At 42.7% G+C, this 25,873-nt stretch overlaps 1 protein-coding gene across 1 annotated transcript; it reads left to right on the forward strand.

Annotated features, from left to right (window-relative positions):
- The first annotated feature begins 1,808 nt into the window (after window positions 1–1,808).
- Window positions 1,809–25,507, forward strand: otogl (otogelin like). Its single transcript, XM_022754626.1, has 54 exons — window positions 1,809–1,850; window positions 2,099–2,177; window positions 2,282–2,374; window positions 3,644–3,798; window positions 4,660–4,781; window positions 5,015–5,220; window positions 5,829–5,953; window positions 6,229–6,335; window positions 6,501–6,607; window positions 6,886–7,011; window positions 7,103–7,211; window positions 7,290–7,336; window positions 7,425–7,564; window positions 7,662–7,788; window positions 7,947–8,118; window positions 8,245–8,369; window positions 8,597–8,806; window positions 9,071–9,239; window positions 9,353–9,427; window positions 9,622–9,665; window positions 9,917–10,082; window positions 10,685–10,792; window positions 11,086–11,224; window positions 12,065–12,223; window positions 12,398–12,505; window positions 12,635–12,754; window positions 13,051–13,167; window positions 15,277–15,433; window positions 15,796–15,975; window positions 16,057–16,335; window positions 16,429–16,546; window positions 16,633–16,716; window positions 16,872–17,132; window positions 17,395–17,761; window positions 18,212–18,389; window positions 18,520–18,662; window positions 18,891–18,983; window positions 19,074–19,263; window positions 19,549–19,766; window positions 20,107–20,248; window positions 20,351–20,536; window positions 20,682–20,894; window positions 21,171–21,275; window positions 21,404–21,511; window positions 21,659–21,760; window positions 21,903–22,007; window positions 22,202–22,242; window positions 22,355–22,418; window positions 22,599–22,777; window positions 22,872–22,976; window positions 23,051–23,170; window positions 23,450–23,495; window positions 25,081–25,160; window positions 25,307–25,507. The coding sequence occupies exons 1-54, from the start codon at window positions 1,809–1,811 to the stop codon at window positions 25,505–25,507; spliced, it is 7,362 nt and encodes a 2,453-aa protein (XP_022610347.1).
- The last annotated feature ends 366 nt before the right edge of the window (window positions 25,508–25,873 follow it).

Genomic DNA, 25,873 nt, shown 5'->3' on the forward strand with positions numbered 1-25,873 from the left:
TACAACACATCAGCGGTAGTGTGACTTCGTTCTCTGCTCAGGACTCCATTAACCCACTATATCTTTAATCGTTTTTTATTTACATTACAAGCTATATTAAGCTAGCTTACTTGCTCCTTGTACAAAGATGAACATTGTGCTAAACCAGCTAGCTTAGTTGTTTACATTAACTTTAAAATGGCTAACGTTAGACGCAGCATCAACTTACTGGCCTTATTTTACAGTGTTTTAGTTTTTCCTATATATGTTTTCTTTTTTTCTTTTTTTTAACAGTACATTATGTGGTTTTGTGTCTGGTGGCACATGAATTATCGGTTAGCTTTATGTCTGGTTGATGTCTCAAGAACCGTTGACACTGTTGAGAGGCTGCTGATAAACTTATCTTTTAGTTATCTAACTTGTACTAGCAATGAGCAGTCTGGAGTGAACTTCCCAGCCCTCTGTTTGGCTCATGAGCTTCGCCATTTACCTCTGCCTGTGTTTATCTACTTCAAGTGTCCCACCCAGGTCATGTGGTCAGCCAGAAATTTTACGGTAACACTACAGGTGAAAACCTCCGTGATGGAGCAACAGACCTGCGGGCTCACAAACACACATAGAGACCACAGGGGTGAACAGCCAAGCCTGCACGCTGACTGAGGATGTTGGAGTGACAGAGAGCAGTGCAGGCTTACCTGGTTACACAGGTGTAGGCTATTCGTCATCTGCTCAGGGGGGCTGTCGCCACCAGGTAGGTTTTACAGATACAACCAGCCATCGTCCCGGTGCTGCCAAACATACCTAAATCCTTTCCTCTCGGGACCACTGAGATGCACCGTTAACGTTTCAGCGGGACATCCTCGGACTCTGAGATGAACTTAAAGTGGACAGTGAAACGATTTCTTCTCATGTCGTTTTCAATCTCCCACTTGCTGCTACTTGAGGGTGAGTCCGACAGTTTTAGTTATCCAAAATGTTACATTAGTGTAATAAAGTTGCCTACAGATATGGATGTGAACTACATTTATAAACATGGAGGGATATTAACAGGTTTAACATTGGTAGTAAAGAATATTTATATTATAAAGTCATAATACCCTTGAAGCATCAAGTATATTATAGGATTTAAGTGTCCTGCTTATCTCTTCTATTATCTATTATAGGTCAGAGATAATTTGGTTTCAGAAATATAAAAAATCATATATTGTAGAAAAATGCACTCCCTTATTTCTTCAGGACATGCCCTAACATTGCATATAACTGCTCAATAATTACAAATGACTCATGTGAATTACTAAAATGTTTCTGATCTGACACTATAGCTATAAAAATGGTTTTATAATAGATAATTGATATCTACATTGACTGGTTAACAACTTAATGTTAATTGTACTAACTTTGTATTTAGGAGCTCAGAGCCGACTATCAGTGGCAGAGGGAAGACTACAGAGGTAAATTCAAGGAAAAAATGGAATGATTGATTTTCTGTCGTTAATAGTGTGGCCAAAATATAAGTAATATTGTGTTAAAAAAAAAACTATGTTTTTTTTCACAAATAATCTCACAAAATTTTATAGGTTGACAGTGATGATTGCATTTGCACTTTCTGTTTGTGTCACTAGAGCGTGTGACAGAGACAGCATATGAGTGTGTGTGTGTGTGTGTGTGTGTGTGTGTGTGCGTGCGTGCGTGCGTATGTGCACTTGTGTGTGTGAGGGTTCAGTAAAGAGTAGTTTGATTGAATTCAAGTGGTGTAAAGTGCACTTAAGTCTCCCCTCTGACTGTTTTTTCCCACTAATGTGCATGTTTGTGTGTGTGCAGAAGGGCTAATGCACTTCGGAGGAAACGGGATCTCCTCGGGGAGGAGGTTGGTACACTACACCTAAGAGAACCAGACGAGGTCAGGGCACCCACATGCGCACAACACCCTAACCGGCACAAAGCTGTCTTTGTAAAGAATGAAACACACTCACTAACTCATACAGTTTCTCCCACTCAACCTGATGCAACTTTTAACTTACAGCAGCAGGTACACCAACCGTACAGCACTCTATCACTGATGCCATTAAGGCTTTAGAAGCATTTGAGGAACTGCTCTAAGTGTTCATTGTTTTCCAAGACCTACAGACCACTGCTATCGGAGGGTTCTCTGTCACGCAGCATTTTACACAACTACACAGCCAGAGATGCTTCTTCAGGTAAATCCACTACATATGAAGTGATCCCAAATGCATTCATAGAAGCTTAGAACTATCAGATTGGCTGGGAAAAGTCAACTTGAATTTCTTCACGTCTCTCCCAGAATATTGCGGCTGCCTCAATGGTGGCTGGTGTCAGGAGGGCGGTGTGTGTGACTGTGCTCAGTTCCAGGCACTGGGAGACCGCTGCCAGATCAGTGAGTAATACAAACACATCTACATATCTTCCTTTGGCGTCAGCTCAGATTTACAATAAAAACCTTCACAGAGCAACCCTATGGTTGACTTACAGGCATGATTCCTGGTATGCAATAGACTAGCTGGTTAGCATGCTCACAACTTTTTAATAACAGTTACACACTATCTAGCTATACAACAATGACTGTGTGTAGGAGATTGTTCGTGTGTGCGCATCATACTCTCCGATCATTCAGCAAACGTTAATTACCTGCACACACTCCAGCATTAATCATCAGACTTCCCCAGATCTATTTCTCTTCCTCTCTCTATCTCTCTTTGTTGAAATAAATCCAAAACTCTCCAATTCCACCCCCACCCCCCACCCCCACGCGCACACACTTTACTCAGATATAGGAGCAGATATAAAATCACTTGAACTAAGGTAATAGGCTAAGGGCTGAGTGATGGAGTTTCTGGTTTCTATATTCTGAACAAAGTCCTTATACAGTATATCAAGAGATCTGAGGTCACATTTATTGTAAAGACATTTTTAATTTCAACGAACTAATTAAGTGTTGACGCATGTTGGAAAGAATAGTTCCTGAGGGGCCTCTAACTGAACTTAAGCTTGAAAGGAAATCCTGAGATTGACTATGTACATTGTTTATCATACTCAAGAAAACAAAGATAGTGTGAAATGGGCCATACCAACAAGGTTTCTCCAAAAAAAAGACCATAAAAGCTTCATTGAAGACAAATTATCAAGACTCCCAGCTGTAATGCAAAAGTTGAAAATCAGGGTAATGGACCTGATGCCACAGAACACACATTTTCAAAATATTAAATAACACTGGAAATATTTAGTTAATTTAAATGTTGGTATTTTGTAATCAACATATGTACAATGTCATTTACAAAATGTATCCTTTTGGATTACCATTAGCATGACAAACCACTCTCTGATAAGATTAGACTGATGTGAAGATGTGATTCACCAGCCTCCACCCCCTCAGAGTTCGAGAAGGGTCTTAGGCAGCATCTTGGCATAACCAGCTCTGGGAATTTCCTGTAACAAAGGGCTTTTTAGAAAATTCCGGTATTCATTTTCCGCTTGTAAGTTCAATGATGAAAGATATAAAGGTAATAAAAGAGATACAGTTTATGACTTGCTCTCTTAGTTTAGTAAAATGTCAATTTCTGCTGAAATTCGTTTGTGTCACCACATGAAACTGATTCACTCCATCATTTCAAGAATCTTCTGAGTGCATTGCCCACTTTCCTCTCAGTACCTAACCAGGGCCAGGATAGAGACGGGATCTGCAGATCCTGGGGTCAGCACCACTATGAAACATTTGACGGAATATACTTCTACTTCCCTGGTACCTGCTCTTACGTTCTGGCCCAGGACTGCCACTCAGCTACACCACAGTACACGGTGTGGGTAAGAGCATACTGATTTAAAATTACCCTTTGAAATATTTAACCAGTATGTAACACTTAGGCATACACTGTATTGTGGCTCGGAATGCATGTTCTTTTACAGCAACACCAAGGTTCCATTTAAACTAAAATAATACACTGAATCATGTAAAGCAGTTCAATACAGTGTTATTGAACTACTTAAACCAACCAAAATACTTTAACAAACAGGAGTTATATAAGGGGGGCGTAACAGTAGGTTGCAACCCCCTATAAACTGCAATTGTCATATTCATTTGTTTAGTTTCACATTGTCTGCATTTGGAATGCAGTATGTTCCTCCAGAAGACTTTGGGCATTTTTATTTTTTCTGAGCTATCTCACGTAGCTTTTAAAACTCAAACTAAACAGCAACAACCAATTGTGCAAGATCTCATTGAAAGGAAAAGTTTGGTGATATTTTTTATTGTTTACAGATCATATGAAAAAAACAAATCAAACAATGAATCTGTCCTGCTAGACTTATGTCTTGAGTTGAAGCAAATGGGTTTGGGGCTATTGACAGTCAGTTGAAATGAAAAGTATAGTATATTAGCCTTATATGCAACTTGTGCAACTTGTGATTAAATTGCTTAATATCTAAGGTCCCCTATTCCTTGTATCTTCTGACATAAATTGTTTGATAATCATAGCCTAAATTAAGTAAATTAAGTTGTTGCAGCAATTCAGATGGCACACCACAACGACCATTTGTGGCTGTTGCTGGAAGTGTCATCACCAAACAGGTGCCTGTATTTTTAGATTGCTAGCTCAGGTTACAGATTGTGGTTAATCGAACCTTCGACCCTTTCTTTAATTCTCTACCATTATCTTGTTTTCTCAGGTCCACAACAGCAGAGTGTGTGACGGGAGTGTGTATTCATGCCCAAGAGCTCTCAGCCTGTTCTTTCCAAATGAGGAGGAGATCCACATCTCTGGCTATCAGGTCCACCAGGGAGGCCGCAGGTGTGTGTGTGTGTGTTTGTTCCGCAAAGATGTAGAACAAAAATCGCAGAGATAGATTTTGAAATTTTTCGATAAAAACAACTCGCTAGAAAACTCTAAGAACAGAGAAAAAACAACTCAGTTAATCACCATCCTGTCCTGACCAGAAAGTCACAATAGAACATTATTATCATGCTTTTCAAAGAGGTCACTTTCCCTGATTTCTTTTAATGTGTCTATCTGTGAAATATCAGGCTAAGTCTGCCTCAGACTGTAGGAGGTGTGTTTATTGAGCGACTGGCCGATTACCTACTGGTGAAGAGTGTGTTTGGCTTTTCTTTGGCCTGGGACGGAGGTTCTGGTGTCTACCTGAAGATGAGCGAGGAGCACCAGGGTGCCCCCTGTGGTCTGTGTGGGAACTTTAACCATGTTGCTGGCGATGACCTCACCACAGCTCGTGGTAAGACCGGCCTGACCGGCCCCTCATCCTCTTATCCATTCTCTCAGCACCCACTCACCTCAATTATTATTATTATACGCTCAACACTGATTCAGACCAATTATAGTAGCAGTGGGACTTGGAGAGACCACAGAGGGAGGACAGTGGAGAACTGATAGTGTGGGTTTGAATGGCTGGAAGGAGCAAGAATCCTTCCTCAGATGACCAGAAATATGAACTGCGGTCCCCTGCTTGTTAGAGCAGAGAGCTGTCCAGTAGAGTTTGGATGAGCTCAGAGAAAGAGAGTAAACAAGTGGAAAGACTCTGGCTGAAGAGCTGCAATCGACTAGGTTTCATGGCACATTTACAAACACAAAGTTTAAATCAGATTTCCTCTCTTAATATCCTTTTTTTTTTAAATCAGACTTTTATTTTATGTTTGGTGTAAGTGTGTTTGGTGACAATAAAGAGGCAGAAATGCATGTGTGCATGTTTGAATGGTGTATCAACTCCATCTTTAGCCTGTGTATGTGCTAAACCATGCATTTTATCTGTTTCTGGTGGTTTTCGTCTGGGCATATGTGCTAGGTGTCCCTACATCCTTAATATGTGTTGACGGTGTGTTTTAGGCATTCGTACTGATGAATCTGCAGTGTTTGCCAACAGCTGGGCAGTGGATTTGCCTCATGAGAGAGCTTGTCCCTCGGTTGATCTTGACTTCAATGGACCCTGCCAGTCTGAGTCAGACATGGATGTAAGAACCACAGAAACACTCACTCCACTCATTATTACTATTGGCATATACTCCAGCTGAATATTGATTGTGTGATTCACATACTGCAAAGGATGGAATGTAATTAGGCCCATCACATTACACATTACACATAAACAATTTTATTTTTAACTCAGGGAGAACCAGACTGTTCATTGTATGTTAAAAGACTGCAACAGTATTTGGTTTGCTGTGTCTCTTATTATGTCATGTGCTCTGTATTCATACCATACTGTATTTATTGTGAATGTGTGCAGGATGCCATAGAGAAATGCAGTGCGCTTCTCTTCTTCCCGTTTCTGTCATGTCATGAAAACATTGATCCAAATCCCTTTGTGGCCAGCTGTGTGTCTGACCTCTGTGTGTAAGTCAAAACGCTTCCATTGCTTATTGTTACTTGTTCATCCTTTTCTCTGTGTTGTTAGTGTAACTTGAGTTACAGTAATAAAACTTTTTGTATAGAAACCAAGTCTCAAAAAAACATTTCATAAAAGGTTTTTTGTTTTTTTTTCTTTTCTCTTTGTTTAAGATCTGATGATGAGGAAACGTTTTGTCGAGCCTTGGTTGAGTACACCCGAGCCTGCTCACATGTTGGATATCCAGTGAGGGAGTGGAGGGACAGCTTCCCTTCTTGTAGTAAGTTACCATTGCAGCTCTTGACATTTGAAAAATGGAAGATCAGTGCAAATGTTGTGTCCTAATGTATTTTGTGTATTTTTTAAAACGCAGGCTTTATTCTTACAAAACCATTTACCATCAACAAAAATATGAATTAATTTCAGAGCTAATTTAGTCCAGGATTAGCTCTGCTCTCTCTGTGAAAACAGATTAGTTATTTCATACATATATATTGTGTAAATTATTTATTTTATCCTCTGTAATCTGCCTTTGTGTGTGTTTGTGTATGTATGTAGATGATGGCTGTGAGGAGAGTTTTGTTTATAGAGACTGTATCAGTTGCTGTCCGCCCACCTGTACATTTGAGAAAGAGTGTCTGGGAACCAACCTGCATTGTCTGGATGGTTGCTACTGCCCTGATGGTATTCAAACAAAACTTTCCTAATTTCTGTTCTCTGCTCTCTGTTAATTGACCTTGAATTTACTCTTGTTTTCCAATCCTCTTTCCCACAGGTCTTATCCTACAGAATGGAACATGTATCGCTGTTTCTCAGTGTCCATGTGTTTACCATGGAACATCATATGTGCAAGGACATGTGCTTCAACAGGGCTGCAGTGTCTGGTGAGTCTGGATGTGTATTCCCAGTGAGCATATAGCTTGGTCAATGTGCTGCTAACCTAGGGTGCTCCTCTTTTTTAGTGTGTGCATGGGAGGAATGTGGAACTGCACTGAGAACAACTGCACAGGTAAGATTATCCTTTAATACCATTTAGAAACAAAAGATGAAGAAGTGGATTCAGATTCAATAAGTCGCCACTCTCTGTCTCCTCTTAGCGGAGTGCTCGGTGGTGGGGGATGTGTTTGTGACAACATTTGATGGTAGGATGTTTCTCCAGGCAGGGGCGTGTCATTACGTCCTGGCAAAGAGCCGCAGCGGTAGCAGATTCACTATCACACTGCAGTATACTACCTGTGCAGAGGTATTGTGACTATGGCTTACACACACACACCAACCTTGCAGTATCCTACAAATATGTAACCAGCCCTCCTGTATGGTACGTGTGTCTACAGGAGCAGGTGTGTATTCAGTCAGTGACAATGGTGTTGGATGAAGATGTGGGTCATCAGATCACTTTGACCAGAGAGGGCGAGGTGATAATCGGTGTCAACCCGGCACCTGTCCTGCCTTATGTTGATGGTAGGAATCACAAAAACTTACAACAACAAACAACTGAATTTATGTGTCGTTCACACCAATGACTTTTTTGTGCTCAAAAAAAAAAGTCCCACACTCTTATTAATAATTTAATCTTTGATCATGAGTTTTATTGTTTGTCTCTGGGCTTATAGATACAGTGGAGGTGCGGAAGCTGACCTCTGTGTTTACACAGCTAAAGGTAGGGATTGGTCTGAGGTTGCATTATGATGGTCGAGGTGGGCGGGTCTATCTGCAGCTGGAGAGCCAATGGCGTGGACAGACGCTGGGCCTTTGTGGAACCTTCAATGGAAATCTACGAGATGACTTCCTGTGAGCAAGTACTTCACAATTATAGATCAGTGTTGAAAATTTCACTTTACCAGCACTGTAGTGTGTGTGTGTGTGTGTGTGTGTGTGTGTGTGTGTGTGTGTGTGTGTGTGTGTGTGTGTTTGTAGGTCTCCAGCAGGTATGATAGAGGGCACTCCCCAGCTTCATGCCAATGCTTGGAAGGTGTCATCTGCTTGTGTAGCTCCAGTTAACCTGCCCATTGTAGATCCTTGTGAGATGAACCTGCACAATGGTAATTATGGTCTGATCTTGGTCTATATTCAATTAAATACAGGGAAATGGAACAAGTGAAGGGTGGCATGAATAAAGGTCTACATACTGCCCTATACACCCTGATATCCTAAGTATTATTGATTCCTGGGTGGTACCATGAGTTGTACAGGTTTTGGCTGCCAGTTTGTTCAGACTATAACTGTAAATATTTCAAAAAAGTATTTTGTTTGTTTTTGTGTGTTCAAGTATTCTATGCATCCCAGTGTGAGGTGCTTCTGGGGAATGTGTTTGCCCCATGTCATGGCTACATCAGTCCAAACATCTACCAGCAGCAGTGCCGCTACCAGGCCTGTCGCTGTGGGAGCGGCTGTCTGTGCACAGTGCTGGCTCACTACGCTTACCTCTGCTCCAAACACAGAGTAAACATAAATTTCAGATCACATGTCTCTGAATGTGGTAAGTATTTAGCTTCTGGATCGCTTTTATTTATACTGTTTTGTGTTTAAACATCTTACCCAAGATGGTCACAAATTAAAACTGTGCACTAGTTTATGTATTCAGTAGTTGTGTTTGTATCATAATCAGAAAAACTTTATTGTCCATCACGTGGCACTGATAATGTATCTTTGATGTGGCAAACATTGAGTAAAAACATGCACACAGAACTGTGGAAATTAAATTGACATTCAGTTATATAAAAATGTGTATGTGTGTTCACAGGAGTGGTGTGTGTTGGTGGTATGCTGTACCACTCTTGTGTGTCATCTTGTGGGCGTTCCTGTCAGGCTCTGTCAAACACTGAGACATGTAACCCTGACGACTGTTCCGAGGGGTGTGGCTGTCCAGACGGCAGTTACTATGACGATGTGCGCCAGCGCTGTGTGCAGCTGTAAGACTTTAGCACCTCATATATCATCTTAATGACGGTCATCAATTACCATTTTGCAGAAACTATGCACAGTGTTTAATGTAATTAAAATAATGTCATCGGTTTTTACTCAGGTCTCAGTGTCACTGTTACTCCATGGGTGGTGTGTCACAGCCAGGGGAGGTGACCTTCAGCGCCTCCGGCCCCTGGTGAGTCACAGCTGGCCTTGACCTGCACTGAAATGTGAAAACTCGCTTTGGCTGTTCTCCCAACTGCACACAGTGTAGCTTGAGTGATTGTCAAATGAGATGTAGAGCACTTAAACTAACCTTGTGTTTGATAACATTACTCTCTTTCCCAAACACTCACTCCTTTTTCTCTCCCTTCCTGTCTCCTCCATCAGTCTGTGCAGAAATGGGAAGATGGAGTGTGTGCCAGAGGAAAAAGGTAACTCTCCACACTCGCCCCCTCCCTTTGGTTCCTGCTCTCGTTCGTTTCAACAACAAAGTGTTGTTTCATGCTGTGTCCCTCTTGCTGAAATCAAGAGCCTTATGTCTGTAGTTGTAACTTGTTTCCCATGACTGGCTGTTGTGGTTGATGTTTAAGGCGACTGGGGCATTGATTTTCTTGTGTGTGTGTGTGTGTGTGTGTGTGTGCGCGCGTGTATGCGTGCGTGCGTGCGTGCTTGCACATTGTAGAGCCTGATAGTGTAGAGGTCGGGGAGTGTCCAGAAGGGAAAGTGTACCACAGCTGCACTGAGCAGAGAGGAGGCGTGGCCTGTGCACCAACCTGCCGCAACTTGATGTTGAACCTCACTTGCCCTCCTAACACACCATGCATCCCTGGCTGTGTCTGCCCTCCTGGGTAAAATAAGAACCTGCTGCCTTCCAATGTTGTGTATTTGTGTTTTTAAAAGACCTTAAAAAGTATAAATGTATTCTAGTCCACTCTGCAAAACATACCATACGTTTTTGAGTGACTTTCCACACTTCCAGGGAGTCACTTCTTGGTGTTCATTACAGTATCTACTTTCAGATTCTGTAAAACACATGTAATGCAAAAAGCAACAACATGAGAACACAACTAGCAGCAACTGAGATCAGTGGCTGCATGGGAGCTAGAGTGTTAAGTCAGTAGTCATCCGTCATTAATGGTCAAAATCCACATGTATAGTCTTTCGAAAGGAGTATTTATTGAAGGACAACTGACAGAACATTTACAGTAGTGTATGCTTTTTTCATTTGGGAATTAAAGGCCTTCATCGAAGGCACCTTGACAATACACAGTGGTAGGTTATCTTATTTACTTCCCACACCTATAATGTATTCAAAATCCACTCCAGAGGTTACATACATAGGTTTTACATAGAGAATGAGGAAGTTTACTTAATGTGATGTGAGTGTGTTTTAAGTCACACATTTGTGTTGCTCTGTTCCTCCTATGTGAGTTATGTTTTGTCCATGAAGGCTGGTGCTGCACCATGGGGAATGTTACTATCCAGAGAACTGTCCCTGTGCCTGGTTGGGCCTTGAATACCTGCCTGGAGAAAGTGTGGAAACATCATGTTATAAATGGTATATACCTTTACTGTACTCCCCATTTGTATTTTCCCATAGTAAGAGAAACACCAGGCTGAGCAGTGACACGGTTATATTATTTACAAAGTATTTTTTACTGCATTTAGTATGTGCAGTTTTCCATATAGGACTAGAACTAATTCCTAACAAACTGAATCTCCAAACACAAAAGTGTATAATTCATAGTATGATGAGTTTGCATGAAAAAATGTGTGGCATGAAATAGCAATTTTGTCCTACCTCTGTTTCTCTTTACTCTTCTCATCTACATCCACCTATCCATCTTTCAGTGTGTGTCACCGTGGCTATTTTAATTGCACCTACTCACCATGTCCAGCTGTGTGTACTGTCTACAGTGACAGACACTATCACACCTTTGATGGCCTTGAGTATGACTACCACTCTGACTGTCAGGTCTACCTGCTTAAAGTAAGTAGAGTCTGTGTGTGTGCGGACCTCTATGAGTACTTTCTGGTGTGCACATTTGAGTGTTGCATGTGCAAGTAAAGATGTAGCATGGTATTTTTGACGTGTGTGTGTGTGTGTGTGTGTGTGTGTGTGGGTGTGTGTGTGTGTGTGTGTGTGTGGGTGTGTGTGTGTGTGTGTGTGTGTGGGTGTGTGTGTGTGTGTGTGTGTGTGGGTGTGTGTGTGTGTGTGTGTGTGTGTGTGTGTCTGAGATGGGATGTGTAGGAGGAGCATCCTCCACATTTCCTGGCCAGGAATGATTTGGATCTGGGAGAGAAAATCCAAGCCTGTTTCTAATCTTGGAAGAGAGAGTGGTTTTTAATTAGAGCAGATTAAGGTGTGTGTGTGTGTGTGTGTGTGTGTGTGTGTGTGTGTGTGCTGGTGGGTTTGCACCATGGTAATGCTAGCAGATATTGTGCAAAGCTGTAGCAACACAAAGAGACTAGTGTTCACTTCAAACCCCAGGGCTCTTGCGCTCCCAGGGATATAGAATTAGAATTAGCAGAACAGACCCAGCAAACTGGTGGCCACGGTGCAGACCTGAAAAGTATGGGGAAGCAGCTGTCTTGGTAGCCTAGACTTGCTTCCTCTTCTTGTCACCTCTCACATATCCAGAATGACAGTGTCTTGAACAGGTAGAATCAAATTTGAAATTTGTATTTTTGGACGCAGTGGCATTTGTAAAGGGAGAATTGTGAACAAACAAATTAAAACATTGTGTTGTCTTTCTAGGACAGAGATGAGAAGCGCTGACGAGACTTCCTTTCCTCACAAGAGTAATATTTTGTCTTCCCCTGTGATCAGAGTGCAGGAGAAACCGAGGTGTCCATTGTTGCCCAAAACAAGGACTGCTATGAGAGCGGCATTGTGTGCATGAAAATACTGGTCATTCACGTGGGACTTACCAAAATCTACTTCACCGACAACTCTGGCAACCCAGTACGGACAACACACACACACACAGTAACACTCTCTATATATCAATCAATTCAATTTACTGGGGTTTCTTTTCCTCTCAAAAATATATCAGTTAAATATATCAATAAAAATCCAGCGATTCCTGCTAGTACCTGCTAACAATACTTTGTCCTGCCTTAGAGCCCATCCACTGTTGTAGGTCGAGGATCAGAATTTGAGTTGTGGAAAGCAGGCTACTACACTGTGGTCCACTTCTCCAATCAGGACCTGACCATCCTCTGGGACCGCAAGACAACTGTACACATCAGAGCTGGACCTCAGTGGAAGGTCTGGACTGGGAGTAATATATTTTGGTTATAACCGCTTTAAATTGTCCTCCGACATAGACTGGACTGTTATAAAAGGAATCCTAAAACATGATTGACATGACTCAGAGTCTGCTTTTTTTCCCCTCAGGGCCTTCTCAGTGGGCTATGTGGAAATTTTGACAGTGTGACAGTGAACGATATGACCACCTCTAGCCACATGGAAGTCAGTAATGCACAGACCTTTGGAGATAGCTGGGCTCTGGGACAGGTATGAGTCAGCTTAGCTCCTCTCCTCCATTGATTACCCATTTACCCTCTTTCTGTCTTTATCTGTCCCTCACTCACTAAGTCTTTCACGGCTCTCTAACTGTCTGTTGTTCCTGTAATTTATGTGTGCATGTCTCCCTCGTGTCCACTGTGATATTTACGAGTAATCAGACACTCGATCACCTTCTGTGTGTGTGTGTGTGTGTGTGTGTGTGTGTGTGTGTGTGTGTGTGTGTGTGTGTGTGTGCGTGCGTGTGTGCGTGCGTGCGTGTGTGTGCGTGTGCGTGTGTGTTTTAGTGCGAAAGTGACTACATAGTTGAGCGACCGTGTGAAGGGGACTTGGGGAGACAGCCGTACGCCAAGAGGGAATGTGGTCTCCTCTACAGCGATGTCTTTGCACCCTGTCACAACGTGGTGAGTCCCATTGAACTGATGCACACACATACAAATGTCCCTACAGAGTGAATGCAGCTGTAGAAAGGTTATCTTGACTGCACCAGGGGAGTAGCAGTTGTTGAGGGGTTACAGGAACAACTCTTAACTGATCCCAGCACACTGTTCCCCAGAGAAAAATACCAAATGCCACATCAAGTGCAAGGCTACACTCATCTACAGACACACAGGTCCATGTTCTATTGCAGTATAGTATGTCTCATTGTGGCCAGCAGATGGAGCCATGTATATATGCACAGAAACATTATTTGGGCCATAAACCACCATAAAAACTGAAGCCAAAGATCACACCGGAGCACTACATTTACTCGACTTTATTAATATTATGCAAGTAACTAACACTTTCAATAGAGGTGAACATAATTGATATGTAAGTGTTAATCCTTGCACATTTCTGTTTAACAGTTACTTGAAGCTTTTAATGTGTTTTATCACTTGATTATTGATGATGTGCTGTTCCTAATTAACGTCTTTAATAAGTGCTGTCACGGCACCGGTTTTAAGCATTAATCCTCTCTCAATGACAAACAGACACACTCAACATGAAAACATATTTATTTACAATCTGTTAAGAGAGTAAGTGAATCCTGTGGCTTTACTTGCATTCAATTTTTATGAAGTAGCCCTGATATGTTCACTCTGGGAAAGTATTTCTTAACATCTTTAACTAGTGGTTTCATCGGAGATATTATTTCTGTATTCCTTTCATCGCTTCCTTTTTATGACCTATGTACTGTATAAGTTTGTGTGTTATTTGGGACTGCAACTATAGCATTAAAATATTGGTACAGGACATTTGTTTACAGTGTAGTGAGAAAAACATTGCCTCGTACTTATCATTCAGGGGGCAAAGAGGCAACTGATCCTGCTCTTTTCATGGCAGTTTGTTTCTTTGCTTGGATTTATATAGAAAAGATGGTTTCACGCAAATAAGTAAATCCAGAGGATTTCAAAGCTTTAATCTATAAAGTCATGGTTAGAGGACAAATCCGAGAGTTTTTTTCTGAAGACTAGCAAGAAGCTATGCGTCTCTTACTTTCAGAAAGTGAATCCTATGTTCACTGTAGCTGTTCAAATTCTTTTCAAAACGGAGAAGAAACATTTGAAAACACCACTGAAGTTAGCCAAACATCCTCATTTTTGTGATTTCGCTGTAGTTTTCTCTACATCCTAATTGGAGAGGAGGAAGCCAGATAAAATCTATCTCTACATTTCTGATTCCAAAACTCACCTTTCTCAAGAAAAACACCTTCAATCTAATTCAATATGTAAGTGCCCTTGCTCTGCAAAGACAATAGTTTTTTTGGTTTGCTGTATAATCTGGTCTATAGGGCAGCTTTGGTCAGTGTTTGTTCTTAAACCTAAACAACTGGTACACTTACAATCACTATTCCTGTTTAAAATAAAATTTCTATTGAGGATAAGTTTTATGACTTCCCTGATATTACCAATATTTCACAGATTTTCTGACTAGATTTTTTTAAGTGTTCATAAGCAATATAATAATAATAAAATGTCTGAAGTACCCCTTTAGTAACACGACTTTAATATTTGAGTGCAAGCCTGCTGCTCCAGCCAGGATGACACTGCCTAATCAATATCTGTGCTTGTCGCATCTTCTAAAATCAGAATGGTAGAGATAAAAATTTTGCTCTAGTGAAGCATGCGGTATATGTGCATTACAGTAGCCGGTAGCCATTGTCAGAAACACATAGGTCCTGTTAATCTCGCCATTGGACGGACCTCTTTGAACTCATTGCTCATGCATTTTGTCTGTCTGTCATCCGAGCTCATCCGATCCCCTCTGCACCAGAGGTTGACCCACATTCCTTTATCCTGATATCTCATCACTCCTTCCCTGTCTGAATTATTGAGAACAACTCATCCCCTAAACAAGACCTCCCCTAGTTCCCCCCAGCGAGATTTGGCCCGGTTCGTTTTATGATTGTGTGTGTGTGTGTGTGTGTGTGTGTGTGTGTGTGTGTGTGTGTGTGTGTGTGTGTGTGTGTGTGTGTGTGTACGTGTGTACGTGTGTACGTGTGTACGTGTGTGTACGTGTGTACCCTCCAGGTGGATGTGGCCTGGTTCTATAGGAACTGCCTAACAGACACTTGCAATTGTAACCGTGGGGGAGACTGTGAGTGTCTCTGTACATCCATCGCTGCATATGCACACAAGTGTTGTCAACAAGGGGTCACAATACACTGGCGATCTCCCTCTGTCTGTCGTGAGTACACGCACACACTGACACACACATGCTCATAATGCACTGGTCTACTCTATACAGATAAGGGATGTGACCCCTACTAACTTCTTTGACCAGTCCCTCTTTGCATCACCCACTATTCTGTAATTTTTCATTATATGTTGTCTTGTGATTACATCCATGTTACTGAAATGCTTTATAACTTTGTTACTCTCTTTCAGCCTATGATTGTGAATACTATAATCAAGGTATGTAGTAATATGGGTTGCTAATTTTCAGAGAGCTAATTGGTTGATTTTTGTTTCCAAACGTCAAATACTCTGATTCCCTGCTAGCTTGCCACCACACTCATTTCTTCTCCTGCTCTGGCACTCCCCTCACAGAGCTAGGCAATGGCCCATTTTCCTTGCTGAGTGCTGTCTATAATGACACCATGTTCGGAGTGAATCGCACCAGCAGCTCAGTTTTTCCTCTGGTAACAGAGAGACCTGGGCAGTTGCCTGCCCCAGGCCTACTGTTCAACTTCATGATCACAGCAGGGCTGCAGAAGGACAGAACATCACGTGAGCGTCAACATTCACACAATTATACACTACTGCTCTTTGTTTTGGGGTACATTAACCCCCATTCTCTTATTTTCCCAGGTGTCCCTGTGGTGTCACTGGAGTCTGCTGAGAGACCAAACTATTTCCTTGTCGTGTCTGGGCGCAGCCGCCTTCAGTTGGAGCGCTGGACTCGAGATGCAGAGTTTAGTCGCAGGGCAACCTTCATCCAGCACCAGGGACTGTTTCTGCCAGGTCACACTTCATTTGAGCTTGTCGGCCAACCTGGGATCTTTCTGACACTGACACGCACTTTTGCACAAGCCCAGAGATATGACACCTCAGAGGGCTTCAAAATGAGCAGCAGCTTCACATTGGAGGGTCAGAAACACATTACCGTACCCAACATACACATACATGCATATGCATACACGCAAACACTAACTAATCAAGTATTTTCCTCTTCTCTGGCAGAAAGCAGTTTTGTGATACCTTACCGTATGATGTGTGAGTGGCGCTACCAGGCCTGCGCGAGCCCCTGTGTCCACACATGCAATGACCCAGATGCCACACGCTGCCAGTTTCTGCCTCCGTAAGAGGCTTGCCTCATTAAAAGCACTCATTATACAGCCAACATAATCTAGTCTCAAGTGCTGAAATAGGTTTTGTATGTTGCAGTGTGGAGGGCTGCTTCCCACGTTGTCCTAGGAACATGGTCCTTGATGAAGTGACTAGAAGATGTGTCTACACAGAGGACTGTGAGTACAACAGATGAGTTTGTTGTCTTAAAAATGCCATAAGAAAGGTAATAATTTTTCTCATACAACACATAAATTAGTGTTACAAGTCTTCTTGGCATTCTTTTATGAATTTTATTAAGTAAATCATTTTTTTTAAATATTAATTGTCTCCTCCAGGTGTGTCCCTTCCCCCGACCCCGACGCCCTTTGCATATGTAATAAGGTCCAACAGAACTACAACAGCACCACCAACACCAACTACAACAACCACTACGACTACTACTACTTCTACCACAAGGCCAACAACTATCACTACCACCACCACGACTACCACTACGACCACCACCACAACCACCCCCTCCACCAGAGCAACAACTACCTCCTTGACTATCAGGCCTACAACTACCACATCAACCACTACCACTCCTACTACTTCCAGTGCAACATCATCCACTGAGCATGTCACCAGTCCGCTCACCCCATCTCCATCCACATCTCCTCCTGCTCCGCCCACCACTACTGTTTCCACCACTCTTGCTCCCTCAACCCCACCAGAGACAACGACTCTCAGCACGACTGAAATGATCCCCACCCAAACCACAGGGGTCACTACAACCGTCACCACAGCAAGGCCCACCACTGTATCCACTGAGGGCACTACTTCTCCTCCACCCCATACTACCCTTATTTCCACCACCAGTCCTACCTCTACCACCATTACCGCACCATCAACACCAGAGCTGACTACCCCCGTAACCTCCACCCCACCTCCTCCAATCACCACAGTTGTCACTACCGCCCCCACCTCCACTACTTCTGTCCTTGAAACCACCACTGCAACCACAACCACTTCTCGACCTAGACCAGCAGATACAACTATCACCATAGAGACCACTACCCCAACAACCTCAACAGTAGCTGTGACAACCACAGCAACACTTCCTACAACTGTGGAGCCCACTACTGAGCCGGCAACCACAGAAATAGTCACAAGTCCTGGCATCTCTCCTATAACAGAAGAAGCATCAACAACCCCTCCGTTTCTCTTCCCCACTACTCCCTGCACAGTAAGTGTTGCTGTCGTAATTAAAGGTTAATGTACAGTCACGCAAACACCTGAAAGATAAATCTGTGTATGGAACTTGACAAATTGCGACATTTATGCCATGTTTACTATGTAATTGATTACTTACATCATCCTTTGTGAAAAAAGACCTATTACATTCTTGCAGTACAAATTATGCTTTATGTTGTATGTGCTTTCTGTGGATTGGTTAGTATAAACATTTCATTATGAAATGTTTTAATTGACAATATACATACTATTACCATACATATCAATCCACAGTCAAAAGAATGTGTATATGCAGGTTGATGGATTTAGAGACTGGAAAAAAAAAAATCAACGTACAGAATTGTTTTGTGTTTACTAATGAAAACAAGTCTGCAGATGGCTATGAAGGAGTGCTGTGGCATGTAGACATGCTCTCTAAAACAAAAGGTGTGTGACTCCACAGCCCCCGTACTCCTACCGTATCGACGAATGTGCAGAGCTGATCTGTTTCAATGGAGAGCTGCTGCTTCACAACTCCTCTCTCCACTGTCGCTACAACACCACCCAGCCCCAGTGCAGTCTGCTGGGCTTGCCCATCCTCATCAACACAGACCCCTGCTGTCCTCAGTGGCAGTGCCCCTGTAGGTTTGGTTGTTTATGTCAAAAATCTGACTTTCCTATTGGCCCAGTAATAGGAAGGACGAGTGATTAGAACCCATTGTTTGCTCAGATGATGTGTTTGATTTTACTGATACGGCTGGCTTTTCCTAGGTCGCTGCACTGTGATGTCAGACCTGCGTGTGATCACCTTTGATGGCAACAATGTAGCCTTGTATGATAACGGCTCCTACATCCTGGTTAACCTGCCCAGAGAGACTATTATTGGCACTGTGGAGAAATGTCCAACCAGCCAGGTAACATACAAAGAATAAAATATGAACTGAATCATAAATCAGACACTTTTTTTTTGTGAAATGTTTTCTTTTCTTTGTAGAGTGTGAACTCCATCAGACGGACTGTGAGTACAGTCACTTCTCTTCCCTATCATTCCCTACAGATGTGTTTGTATCAGAATCAAAAGTTATGCATTCAGTAAATATTAATCTTGTATCATTACATTCTGTAATTTCACTCTGCTACAGAATCCAACAGGTGGGACATCTGGTCTTTGCTTTAAGAAGCTGAACATCACTACCTCCTCCTACAGAATCATTATCAACCGACTGGATCGCAAGGTGAATCCCTTTACCTAATTTACTGCCAAAAATTCAACTTATGCCTATTAATGTGATTCTTGTACCCCCTTCGTGTCCATCTGTCTCCAGGTGACAATGAACTACAGACCTGTCAGGCTCCCATTTTCCCATCACTCCCTCTATGTGGAGGACACAGGCAGCATGTACTTGATTCATACACCTGGTGGGGTCAGCATGCAGTGGTATCACAGCACTGGCATCATGGTGCTGCAGTACATTACTCCTCATAATGCATCTGTGCCCACTCGAGGCCTTTGTGGTGAGTTCACACACACATACACACCTGCTTTGACTGCGTCAGCACCAGCCTCATTTATCTGAGTGCCAGACATCAGCACCTAAGGGCTTAATGTCTAAACAGCAGCATCACTTTGACTTGTGTCATTATGGGATATGACAATTTGAGATGTTGAGAGCCACTTGGTGTAATTAGGCAGGTTCACAAGCACATTATCTCACTCAACAGTTATATTGCTCACTGACAATGCAGCTGTATAACTCACATCGACACATACACCAAACATTTGTCTGACCATTATGCCAGGTTGTTGTGATGGGAACCCAGAAGATGACCTGAGGCTGCCCAATGGCACAGTGGTCAGAGAGGTGGGAGACATGATGCTCTTCCTGCAGGCGTGGAGAGTGCACACTACTGATGAAACCGAACACACACGCAGGGTCGGAGACAACTGCACCACAGGGGATTGTTCCACCTGTCTCTCCATGCTCTTCCAGAGAGCCTTCACACCATGCCACAGCAAGGTAGCTACCGTATTCACACAGTGTTTTTATTGCAGAGCATGTGTGTCGTTACTTTGTCATTTTCTCTCAACATTCTCTGTTTCCAGCCTTTCCAATGTGAAGATTTAGGTTTGTCTCTATTTTATATCATTGTGAATTGAATATCTTGGGGTTTAAAACTGTTGGTCGGATAAAACAAGCTGTTTGACGACATCACCATGGAGGTTTTTAATTACATTTTAAAGACTAAACTGTTATTTGTGTAATCCAAAAAATATTAATAAATAAAGAGGCTAATCAATAATGAAAATAATCATTCGTTGAAGCATGACATAATTGTGGCCTGGTTGTGAATTTGCAGGTGCCTCCGGAGCAGTTCTGCGACATCATGTGGGCAGGGGACCTGCACTACAAAGATCACCAGTGTGACTTTCTGGCAGCGTACGTGGCAGTCTGCTACACACATCAAGTCTGCATCAGCTGGAGACGGCACAACTTCTGCCGTAAGGAGACACGGGCGAAGAAATGACACACACACACATGCAGATGTACTCACTCGTGTTTCTCATTTGTTCATGCATTGCTAAGCGTCTGTCATCCTGTAGCACTGCGATGTCCCCCTGGAAAGGAGTATCAGCCGTGTGTGAGCACCTGCACCAGCCGCACCTGTTTGAACAGAGAGTACTATGAGGAAACCACCTGCTCCTTCATCAGAGAGGAGTGTGTGTGCCGCAGTGGTACCATTCTGCACCGTGCTGACTCCCCTTACTGCGTAACTGAGGATCGCTGTGGTGAGTGAAAGAGTAATTACATGCATTTGTGATGAAAACTGCACTGTCAGAGAGTCTGAGTGAGTTTTGGACTGTGCTTTATATCAATCCTAGACTCACATATAGCTGCATCGTCTGTGTATTTACTCGGCTATGGTGTATCTAGTGTGCACAGATAACGAGGGTAATCCCCGGGCCCCGGGCGAGGTGTGGAATGGCTCTGCTCGCGGCTGCTGTCTTTACAAATGTATGGAGAATGGCTCTGTGGTGGCTGTTGAACCAGACTGTAACTCTGTCCCTACACCACTGTGTGAGAGGGAGGGAGAGTATGTACTGGATGTACTGGAAGAAGGAGCCTGCTGCCCCAAGAAGATCTGTGGTGAGTTTAAAAGTTGTCAAGCAAATCATTTGGTCCCTGATATGAACTTCTAGAGATTATGATTCAGAGATGAGGGTTTAATGTTTTTTTTCTTCATTCACTCTTTAAGTCTCACTCTATAGCTATATTATATTGCTGATGATGGTTCATCAGTTCTGTAGTTAACCAGTATCCCCTCTTATTTCAGGCATCAAAAATCATAATATTTCAGTGAACATAAGACCCATTAAATCATCTTTCTTTCTCCTTTGTTTTTGCTCCTTCACTACCTGTCAGAGTGCAACATGACCATCTGTGACAGCGAAGTTCCACCTTGTGATAATGGGAACAGGCTACTGATGGGTTACAGTGCTCTATCCTGCTGCCCAGAGTACCGATGTGGTACAAACAAACTTCCATTTTTTAGCTTTTTAGTGCAAAGCTTTCAGACTTTTGAAACTTTCTGTTGACTGTGATATTGGGGCTTAACTTTTGCTTTCACTAAACACTTTGCTGTAAATGGTCTTTAGAGTGTGACCCCATGGCGTGCCCTCCTGTCTCTGCCCCCGACTGCAGGGAAGATCAGTTCCTAGTGGAGGTCAGGGGGCAAAAATCCTGCTGCTACTCTTACCTGTGTGGTAAGTTTTAATTGTGGTTCACAGGTCAGTCTAAAACTGGACGTCTTTGGTATGAGATTGGCCATCTGCTGTGTCTCCGTCTTTGACTTTTTATCTCAATTACAGCAACAAAACTGTGTTTGTTGTTTGTGTTTTCTGTCTGATCAGTGTGTGAGTCATGTATTGAGCCCATTCCAACATGTTCACATGGAGAAATTCTGGCTGTGGATTTAAACACCACCAACAGCTGCTGTCCACAGTATCATTGTGGTAAGTGTGTGTGTGTCTGTGTGTGTGTCTGTGTGTGTCTGTGTGTGTCTGTGTGTGTCTGTGTGTGTCTGTGTGTGTCTGTGTGTGTGTGTCTTCAAAGTCATGTTTATAGTTTCTTCCTGTGTGTCTCCATGTGTTGCAGTGTGTGATGTCAGCCTGTGCCCCGAATCACCTGTGAGCTGTGCACCTGGTCTCTCTTTGGTTCAAACTGCTGTACCCGGGCATTGCTGTCCACAGCACCACTGCGGTACACACAACCCCACACACACGCACACACGCACACACACACACGCACACACATAAATCCTATTTGTTACTGGTGTCAGTTCACTGCTGCGTTGAGTTGATGATTGGAATAATCTCAGACTTTGTTATGCCTGTCATGTTCTTGCATAAGCGTCAAGCTAGCTCTCTCTTTAACTTTCTTTCTGTCACTCTCAGAATGCCAATGTGAGGATAGCTCCCTCCCCATCTGTCAGGTGGTAAGTCAGCAAAAAGCTGCATCACAAGTCACTATCTAATCAGGTCTTTGCTAGAAGGAAGAAAAAGCGAGTAAATTCAGTTAAGTCAGCTGTTTTCTCTGTTTTCTCTCAGGGGGAGGTGTTGGTCAAGATTCCAGACAGCAGCACCAACTGTGGCTGTCCTCAGTATATATGCCGTATGTATAATCCATGCATGAAAGCACACAGACACACCTTTCACTCCTGTGACAATAGACATGCTGTAGCCATTATTTATTCACTGCTTCTTTTTCCAGGCTGCCTGGCACCTGAATAGCATGAAAAACTTTTGTCACTTACAGTATAGTTATTTATCCTGTTTGTGTTTGTGTGTGTAGAGAAGGCAGAGGTGTGTCTTTTCCAAGGGGTAACAGTGTTGGGACCAGGCCAGTCTCTGGTTCAGTACTTTGAGGGAGAGCTGTGCTACACTGTCCACTGCCTAAATCACAGAGACCCAGACTCTGGCTTCTACGCCATGGAAATCACCTCTGTCAACTGCTCCCAAAAATGTGGACCAGTATGCATTCAACACATTTAACACATTTCAATAGATCACACAGTAATTGCTCTACTCGTCATTCATTCCTGCATTCGCTTCATCTTTTTTTTAGCACCAGGTGTATTTGCCATCCTCAGACCCTCAGGTGTGCTGCGGCTCCTGTAAAAATGTTTCCTGTACTTTCACCAATGAAAACGGGACATCAGAGCTTTTTGCTGTAAGAACAAATACATCCACATGTTTCCCAATCCTCCCTTTGGCAGGCAATACTGATTCTGATTGTGTGTGCAGGCAGGGAGTTCCTGGGTGGAGAACTGTACACGTTACGACTGTATGGAAACAGCGGTGGGAGCAGTGATCCTTGCATCTGGGGTGGTTTGCCCGCCTTTCAATGACACAGAGTGTATTCAGGTCAGAACCTTGGAATGTACTATATCTCTGAATTTAAGGTTAAAACTCTTGATGCCACTAGTTGTTTACATTCATTTTCAAAAGCTTTCTAATGCACAATAATAGTTTTTATTGTTTGATTGGGAATTGTTTTTTTGGGGGGTTTTTTATGTAACAGTTCAACTTTTATGTATCAATTATGACTTCTGACTAATTTATTGGTGCACTCATATTATGTATTAAAATGTTAAATGGTGTTTCCCATTAACTCTCGTTTCACATCTTATTCTCCTCTTGCAGAATGGTGGTGTGGTTCAGAGCTATGTGGACGGTTGCTGCAGGACATGTGAGTCTCCAAATTTAATTGGTGCTTCTTGTATTGCTTTGAGCTGTCAATCAGACGGGTGAGCGCCTTGTTGCCTGGCAGTGGATGGGCTTAATGGCTGAGTGGTTGGGGGTGTGGTCTGTTGTAGGGGGTAGAGATAAAAACCTTTTATTGGCCTATCACTACATTTCCCATGATCCCTGGCTTTCCCAGTTTGTCCCCAAATTTTCTGCTGACATATTCATGAGCCAGCACAGCTCAGATGGAAGAAATATTTGATGGAAAATTGAAGGACTTAATAATTAAAAGTTATATATAATGATAAAATATGGCTGTACTCAACATTAAAAAGTCATTGCTAAGTCAATACATAACTTCCTGAACTTTCACTTCATTGAGTAATGAGACATGAAAGTTGTGTTTATGAAACTTTTAATAAACATGCAGTGGTGACATTTTCTCCCTGTGGATTTGGCATCGCAGCCTCTCCCGCTTGCCTGCTTTCGCAGTGAACTTGCAGTCTGGCCAATCAGGGTGTGCAATGGTGAGCGTTTTACCAATGAGGAAGCGAGATGTGCAGGGTTAGAGTTTGCCCTGCTGAGCTGCTCTTTGTAGTACATCAAATGACTGAGTTCCTTGGCTGGCTGCCTGGAGTGACTCAAAAAAAAAGAAGTGAAATCCATGTGCTTGCCAGCTGTACTGATTCCATCCTTCAATGTGTTTGTGTGTAACGTTAACTGTGTTTTCTGAACCAAACGTAACCTTGTGTGTGTTCTCCCGACGTTCTTTGAACCGGACGGCTGCAATCCTGGCGATGCTCCCAGGTTCTGGAGTGGGTGTTTTACCCTTTACCGTTAATCCCGTAACTCCCACTGGTAGTACTAACTGTGACACAGGTACCACCACTCTGCACTGTTCCCACTTGCAATGACTCTTTGGCACCCTGACACTCAATGACTCATTCACTTGCACTTTCAACGTTTGGGCGAATGTGTGTCTGTTTTTGTGTGTGTGTGTGTCTGTCTTTTCATCTCCGTCCTCACTCTGATTAACCCCCAAAACACCGTATATCACGGACAACATTTAACCCTGCAGAAATATCTACTGTGAGACCGTTCATCAGACAATGAGAGATGTTAACTTTAATAGAAAAGACTCGATTTAAAGCCCTAACACCACTTGTGTGACAAAAAAAGCTCAAGTTTAACACTGATCCACTGGAAGAAGCTGAAGATCATTTACTCTTTTCATGCATTCCAGCCTCACACAGAATCCATTTAACCAGCTTTGATTGACTTAAAAACAAGGTTAAGTTTAGGTCAGTAGCCAATTGCCGAGCTGGATCTCTGCTGTGAGAACTGTGCCCCCCCCCCGTCACCCAGCTGTCAATCAAGGCAAGATCCTACTGCTGGGCAACAAAGAGCCCTGCTCAAAAGGCCTTTCAGGTCGTGTGAATGACAGGTCTCTGTGGTAAAATGATCAGAGATTGTGTGTGAGCATGTCTTTGCCAGTGTGTGTTTCTTTGTGTATGTTTGTACTTGCATCTTCATATTTCTGAGCGTTACCTCTGTGTGTGCATCTTATTTCTGTGTGAACATGTGTATAGGTAAAGAGGATGGTAAGACATGCAAACGCGTGGCCATTCGGACTACTATTAGAAAAGATGACTGCAGGAGTAATGCACCGGTGAGAGAGATGAGAGAAATGCAAGCATGAAATGAGGAGGCTGATTTAGCTGAGAAAAAAAAATACTGCTAAAAAAAATTATGCATTATTTTCTATTATTGTGAATTCTCGTCTCCCATCATCATCTCCTCTCCGTCCTCTTACAGGTTACAGTGTATTCTTGTGATGGGAAATGCCCGTCTGCCACCATATTCAACTTTAACATCAACAGTCACGCCAGGTTCTGTAAGTGCTGCCGCGAGAGTGGACTACAAACCCGCTCCGTCTCACTCTACTGCTCTCGTAATGCCACAGTCGTGGAGTACAACTTCCAAGAGCCTGTGGACTGTTCCTGTCAGTGGAACTGAAAAAAATCCATGCAGGCAAAAAAATAAAGAAATAAAAAAATGAATGCAAGCTTAACAAATGATGAGAATGTCTGATTGAAGGAATGAAGGGGTGAGTGGGTGGGGGGTATCAGGTTTTTACAGTACTGCTGAACAAGTATGAAAACCAGCCATGTTTTATTTTACTTGTCACTATAGTACACAACACTGGCCATGAGTCGTAGTTGTAACTAAAAGATATTGAAAATAACTGATATAAGTGGGAGATATTTTTCAAGTAGTTTTGTCTGCACTTTAGTCTTCATTTTCTTTAAGACCTGCTGTGCCAACCCAGTCAGCTTGCTAGTGCTTTCAAGCGATGGTACAATGCCATTAGCCTCTTATTCT

This window comes from Seriola dumerili, unplaced genomic scaffold (assembly GCF_002260705.1).
Source record: "Seriola dumerili isolate Sdu_G_001 unplaced genomic scaffold, Sdu_1.0 BDQW01000219.1, whole genome shotgun sequence".
Lineage (NCBI taxonomy): Eukaryota > Metazoa > Chordata > Actinopteri > Carangiformes > Carangidae > Seriola > Seriola dumerili.

Excerpts from the sequence above, each read along its gene's own strand:
- otogl (XM_022754626.1), top strand. The coding sequence starts at position 1,809 with ATGCACTTCGGAGGAAACGGGATCTCCTCGGGGAGGAGGTTG. Across the intron at positions 19,767-20,106 it reads TCACACCATGCCACAGCAAG|GTGCCTCCGGAGCAGTTCTG; the intron begins GTAGCTACCGTA and ends GTGAATTTGCAG. Across the intron at positions 21,276-21,403 it reads CTGCCCAGAGTACCGATGTG|AGTGTGACCCCATGGCGTGC; the intron begins GTACAAACAAAC and ends AATGGTCTTTAG.